The 7,142-nt window shown below is 40.8% G+C and overlaps 1 protein-coding gene across 1 annotated transcript in view; it reads left to right on the forward strand.

Moving 5' to 3' along the window:
* Positions 1–1,095, forward strand: part of spaca6 (sperm acrosome associated 6) — a 4,393-nt gene extending 3,298 nt beyond the window's left edge. The window contains exons 7-8 of the mRNA XM_067238123.1: positions 96–252; positions 908–1,095. Coding sequence (XP_067094224.1) covers positions 96–252; positions 908–1,095 — 345 coding nt within the window. The remainder of the gene's footprint in view (positions 1–95; positions 253–907) is intronic.
* The last annotated feature ends 6,047 nt before the right edge of the window (positions 1,096–7,142 follow it).

The following is a 7,142-nucleotide window of genomic DNA, read 5'->3' on the forward strand; positions in this document are numbered from 1 at the left end:
TCTGGAAAGTAGTCCTCAGTGAGTCCAGAGGAGCAGTGAAGATGTCAGCGAATGTGGCGGTCCAGACGCACAATACCCTGCGGGTTGTTTTACAGGTAAAGAGCCAGCAGGTGGATCTGTTTAAGGAGGTGACTGCAGGGGTGGACCGCCTATACTCCATCCCCTCTGCCAACCTGCAGCACACAGGAACCTACCAGTGTGAGATCTTGTCCAACCAGCGCTCCATAGTGAGACTCTACTTTTACCTCACAGGTAACTACATTCTTTCAGGTAACAACAGTCTCACAGGTAACAACAGTCTCACAGGTAACTACACTGTCAAAGGTAACTACACTCTCACAGGTAAAAAAAGTCTTAAAGATAACAACAGTCTCACAGGTAACTACACCCTCCAGGTAACAACAGTCTCACAGGTAACGAAACCCTCACAAGTAACTACACCCTCCAGGTAATCACACCCTCACAGGTACCTACAGTCTCAGAGCTAACTACAGCCAGTTTCAACCTGTCCATATCCAGATAGGCCACCATTATGATTTATGATCTAGAACTGAAATAACCAAAGGATTGTGTGCAGGCAGCAACCAACGAAGGCCTGAGTGCTCACTAAACATGCAAATGACAAGTCTTCCATGAATATCTTAACTTAAATAGTGTTTTTCCAGTCATGGCATTATTGCTTCATGCTTTTGTACTCTTCCCGTTTTTTCCATATTCTGTCTCTATCTGCATCTCGGTCTTTGTCATTAAACCTAACTATCTGGTTTCATCTCCCCCTTCCTACCTTTTCTATCACCTTCTCTCCCCCACCTCCCCCTTCACCCCTTCTCCTTCCACCTTCTCTCCCCCACCTCCCCCTTCCCCCCTTCTCCTTCAACCTTCTCTCCCCCACCTCCTCCTCTCCCAGTGAAGCCGCAGGTTGTGGTGGGCTACACCGATCTGCAGGAGATATTTGACCTGTCTCTGCTCCCCGGGGGTCGGATAGTCTCCAGCCCTGGTGGTCCCCCCCCAGCCCTCCAGCTCCTCCCCCAGCCTGCTCTCCTCACCGCCTGCCTGACGACCCTGCTGCTGCTCCTCTTCCTGTCCCTGGGGTAACGCCACACAGCTGGACCACACTGGAGAGATAATACCCTCCTCCACCCGTTACCTCGTCACTCTGCTTACGCACAGCTGCAGAGATGGGGGAGATACCGCACACCCTGCACGTTTCTCTCCTGCCGGGAGCTCATTTTGATTCGCTTTCTTTTTTCCTGAACGAGGAAACCTTGCTGAGTTAAAATGGAGTCTGGAAATGAGATAGCTTGGGGTGCTCTCACACGATCCTTGTCGAGCTATTGTCATCAAGCTCATCTTTTTATTCATGTAATATGCAGAATACAGATTGGCGTATGTGCATAGTTCCACCCCACACAATACGTCCTAGGCAATAATGTTCAGTACAGATGGCACTGCTCATCATTTGAGCTGTACACCAACTCGTCTCTCACTGTGTGTCCAGGATTCTGTATTGGAAGTCCGCTCAGAGATACCGGAGAGATGGACAACAAACTCAGGAAGATCAAGTTTCAAGACAGATGTATGTCCTGCATTAACACTATTAAAATCGAACCAGTGGGTTTATTAACCTGTGACAGAGCCGGGTGTACTTGTCTACTTCTACCACCAGAGGGCGGTAGACACATTCTAAAGCACAATTACAGTTTTTCTGAATTGCTAAACACTAAACCCCATTCTCTGAATCAAATTCAGTGGCCTAAACCCATTTGTTGAATAAGACACTCTTTTAGCAGAACTCTAAACACATTCTCATTCACTAAAAACATTTTGCACTGTGATGCACTTGTACTGCAAAATGGTAAACACAGTCGGCAAACAGTAAACACAACTACAACACAGTTGTCATCTATAAAACACAATGATTCAAAATGGTTCACACTTGTTTCTAATGGTGGTTTGACAATGTCAGCTTTCAGCGTCCGTATACGAGAATGGTTCAACATCAACCAGCAATTTTTACAGTAAATGTTTGCCTTCCACCATACAGCCCTTTTCTCAATCCAATAGAAGAGTTTTTCTCTGCGTGGCGGTGGAAGGTCTATGACCGAAACGCATATACCAGGATAAATCTCCTATAGGAATTGGCCTGTGGTGACATAGTGTGGAGGGTTTCCAAGCCTGGATCCGGCACACCAGAGGATTTGTTCTTTGTTGACAGTACTACTGTATGTTGTGATGGTTACTGTAATATTTTCATTTTTGCTAAATGCATTTGCTGTTTATACATAAACACATTTTTCTGTACATGTAACTCTATGCCCTGGATGCTGTGTTCTCCATCTTTTTGTGTCGTGTCTAATGATTGCTCCATATTGTTTCTATATTGATTTGCTGTGTTTATGATCTGAAAGCATTGTTTGATTTTGAGGTTACAGTTCAATTGCTAAAAAACTAAAACCCATTGGCTGAACAAAGTTCTCAGTTGCCTGAACTCATGTAGCTAATTGTGCATTCTGTTGTCAATACCTTAAACCATTTCACATGGTAAAACACAATTTGCAGATCTCACTTAGACTTTTCAGCAAAATTCTAAACACAATCTCATTCTCAAAACACATTCTGCACTCTAATGCACATATCATCCATACTGGTAAACACAAATGGCAACAATCAAATACAAATAGAGAAAACATGTCATTGACAAAACACAACCACTCAAAATTGATTACTGTAACTTGTTTCAAATGATGTGACAACCAATTTAAGCCAGTTCAGAGAGAAAACAGGTTGTTGAAGGTGGGAAAATATTGCTTGTGATGTCGACAAAGTGCTCTGGCCTGATCCAGCCCAAAGACAAGAAGAAGCACATTTATCACATGTTTACTCCTTAGATTGTTGTCACTTTTACAGTTTTTTCCAATTGCTTAAGCACAATTTTGAAAACAGGGCTCATTTTGTCAAAACACAACACACGATTCACACAACTAAACACAAAAGTAGCAGAACACCTCCAATCTTTTGCTAAATGAAACACTTCGTTCAAAATTATACAATCATGTATAAAAACCCATTTCTGTCACCATATGCCACACACATGGTTCATAAAATTGGACTCTGTTTGAACCAGTTACACACTGTAGTGCAAAATTTTTAACGTTAACAACGTTTTACACTAAAGTTTAAAAGTTTTACTATTCTTTTCTAATGATATAACCTGCTTGATTTTGTCAGAGATATTGTTCCAGTAGAGTACGTACAAGTACATGAATATGTTGACCAAACACAACACACAAGACCAGTACTGCACACTGCTGAAAATATTTACTGTATTTCTCCAAATTGTCTATGTAACGGTTGCATTTTGTGCAGGAAATCAGAACATATTTCAAATCAAATACTGTAGTAGGCTACATAGTAGTCTGTAAACACAGCAAATACATTTGTGGAGACAAATGAAAGAACACAGCAAATGAAATACAGTACATTATTTCAATCATGAACTGCAGTAAATATGTACAAAAAAAGTACTGATGTAGTGCATATAGCTGTAGCTACATGTAGCTACATTTTACTGTACTGTACTGTAGACAGTAGAGAATAGTAGTTTTCACCTGTGCTCTTGTCGAAATGTCCAAATTACTGTTGCAACACTATATCTGCTGAGGTTGGGCTGAACTCTCTGTCCAGCCTCTCTCAATGTTGCCCCATGGTTCACAACATGGTCAACCAATGTTCAATGTTGTTTGAATTTTATTAGATACTGTAAATTTGGCCCTATTCTTCCACGGCCTCCAGGTCTACATCTCCCTCTCCCTACCTTCCTCCTCGGGCCCCCCCTCTCATCCTACCTCTCCCTCTTCCTGCAACATTGCCTTCCATTTTTGATGAGGACAGGTACACTGACCTGTTGCCTTTTTATAGTGCTTACACCTGATTGGTATGTTTACAGTTTAGCACTTTAGTTCTTGTACACCTGACGCCCGTGTTAGATCCATATGTTCACGTGTGGCATTTTACAAGGCAGTGTCTAAAAAAAGCAATGAAGTGACATAATCTTACATTTCTGTGTCTAATGTAGAAAAGTGTGTTTAGTGATTTGCAAAACCCTGTGCGTAGTATTTTGCAAATAGTGTGAGGATGAGAATGTGCTTATAGTTGTGCAGGTCTGGCCTTCTGTTGTGCTCCTTGAGTGTCAGATTTCACTAACTGTGTGTTATTTGACATTTTTGTGTCTAAGCAATTGGAAAAAACTGTAGTATTGTATAATGTAGTACAGTGCATTGTAGGCTGTATACTGTACAATGAACAGATTGTATGGCCCTGAATATTGTGCTTTCCATTTGTTACAGTAACAGTACTGACTGCTCAATAGATTTTGACTGGTTGCAGGTTCATATCAACAAAGAACAAGAGTGAGTTGTGAGAAGTGAGATGCAGGGTACAGTACTGTATAGGGGTACAAGGAGGAGAAAGAACAAAGCAATTGCAAAGAGCAAAGCAGAGTAGTAATTTATGATCAATTTTGAGCTACTATGATAGAACATGTTTTCGTTCATCAAAAGACAATTACGGATAAATATGACATTTGTTTTGAGATAAAAAATGTACTTCTCCCTGAGAACTATATGATTTGAACAATGTGTTTTCTATTTTTTGGTATATTGTTTACTGACTGCTTGGTAGTGTATATCATTGTGATCACTTTGTTTATGATTTGAGAGCAGTGTTTGATTTTGAGCACAGGTAAATCTGTTTTGAGCCGAAAGTTTGATTTTGAGCACAGATAAAACTGTTTTGAGGTGAAAGTTTCATTTTGCAAGAGGATTCAGAGGTTTTGTAAATAGTGCTTGAAGATGAGGTTTTGTGTTTACAGTTTTGAGAAAATGGGTGACTGTTTCAATAAATGTTTTTTTTTAACAATTGTGAAAAACTGTAATAGTATTTGAGGGGTTGAATGTATTTTGACTTGATAACTTATGGCTTTCTCTAGGATGTGGTCATAATCAGTCACCACATGAAGCCTGAGAAAACCAGCACACTTTGTAACACCAAAAATATGTCTGAGAATAGTGTTGATCCATACGGGTTTCAGCGTAGCATTGATTGAGGATTATTTCATGTAACATTCCTTCTAAACCTATCCATGCCCTTCTACCTACACCTACAGTATAACTGACTATAAGGAGTGGAACTTACTCTTTTAAGTTCATAGGATAACATAAGATATGTTGACATTATCATGGGAAGAGATAAACTTCCAATATGCTGTTGAGTGTTGTTTACCATGGTTATTTTCAGTGAACCATACTCCATTCATAACTTGACTTCCGTTGAAAAACAAGTTTGGTGATTTGTAAAGTGTCTGTCTGGGTTGGGGTCTGCTTGGTTGTAGTGAGAGGACCAGGGTGGAGAGAATGTGTTCTGAGGACAGGCAAAGGGTTATAAAGCCCGCGTATCGTGTCTAAATATATTCAGACATGACTCATCATCTAAAACAGACATTTTACGGACTCAACATTTTTTTTTTTTTTTTTCACAATGGTTTATTTAGTTGCCAAGGCAACTGATGAAGCATGAGGAGGGCTCCTAGCAGGAAGTGGTTTTGGAAAACAGAATGAAAGTTTCCACTATGAGACATTGTAGTGGGTGCTAAACCAAACATGGGAGAGACTCATAGGAATCGCCTTCTGTGTGTACACACACCAAACACTATTCATGTAATCTGTATTGCTCACCTAACATTAAATTAAGTAATTAATCTAAGTGATGATTCAAAATGTTTATTTAATTTGATCGTTTTTGCAATACCATATTAAAAATACAGTTATACAATAATTTAATTACTATAATAGGCATAATAGCTTGATGAAAGAAGTGAGCACTTTCACTATCTATTGTTAAAGCGTTTTTCTTTATTTCATTCGTTTGTTCATTTGATTTATTAGCCTAAATTCGGCTTATGACACTGTCACTATCTTTCCTATTGAGTCTTTAAAGGACTGACACAGTTCTTGAGCTCAACCTAACTATGATTTGATTTTTGATTTGAACCTTACTATGATGTCCTCAGATGGACTAGGTTGGTTTCTTGGAAAGTATGTTTTGCTATGTGGGTCTGTAAGCACAGCCATGACTGTGTTGAGTCCCTCAGCCTTAGAAGAGGACTCTGCATAACCGCTGTCGAAACCAATAACTCAAATATGAAGTCCTTTTCCACTTCCAGTAAGTTTTTGTAGCCCCACCATTATGAGCAAACTAGCAGCCTAGCCCAGTAAACACGGTGGGTTTACGTACCGAGTCTGTCAGCCTGTCAGCTCTAGGCGTTGGGTTATAGTGCGCCAAAAATAACTTCTCACAAAACCGGTGATCTAACCGGATATTCCATCCACCACGTCGAGGTACTCTCAGTTCTTGGAGGGAGGGGCCTGGGGAATAAGTTTACTGTTACACCCAGCGGTCTTACAGTGTATTGTTTCTATGGCAATTGTTTTGATATCTGTTAGGCTACCGCCTGTGTTCTGTTCTGTTTCTCCTCGCACATGTTTACGAGACATTACTACATATTTGTTGATCTGTATGCTTGACAAAATGTTTACCACATACTTATCGGAACTCTTCCTTATATCTCATGCGATTATGGCGTAGTTGCAGCTGTAATGACGTGCATCATCAGGGGTGAGACAGCCCTACGGTTAAAAGCTTCACTTCATTTTTGTATGAGGTAAAGTTGTCGCAACACGTGGGGGGGTCTCACAATGACCCGAAGAGAACACAAGGAAGGAGGAGAGGCAGGACTGTAAGGAGTAAGCCAGTTGATAAGTTGATTTAGAAGTTGACAAATTAAGACTTGGTTAAGTGAGAGGCATCAACTTTTCACTGAGCAAGTGTTCGTACAGGCCCTTGATTAGGGACCCAGCACAAGCCCTGTTTTGAGAAAGTCTTCGTATATGTGTGCAGGGGCGTTGAAATGGGGGGAAGAGTGGGACTGGCTACCCAGGGCCAAAATGGGGGGAGGGCCGTCAAAAATATTCTAATTAAAATGTGTTTCAAAAACAACATCAGACAATATAGGGAAGGAGGGGCCCAAATTGCAATCTCTTCATGGGGCCCAAAATAATTAGGAGCGCTCCTGGGTGGGGGTACTT

The sequence above is a fragment of the Osmerus mordax genome, chromosome 6, assembly GCF_038355195.1.
Source record: "Osmerus mordax isolate fOsmMor3 chromosome 6, fOsmMor3.pri, whole genome shotgun sequence".
Classification (NCBI taxonomy): Eukaryota; Metazoa; Chordata; class Actinopteri; order Osmeriformes; family Osmeridae; genus Osmerus; species Osmerus mordax.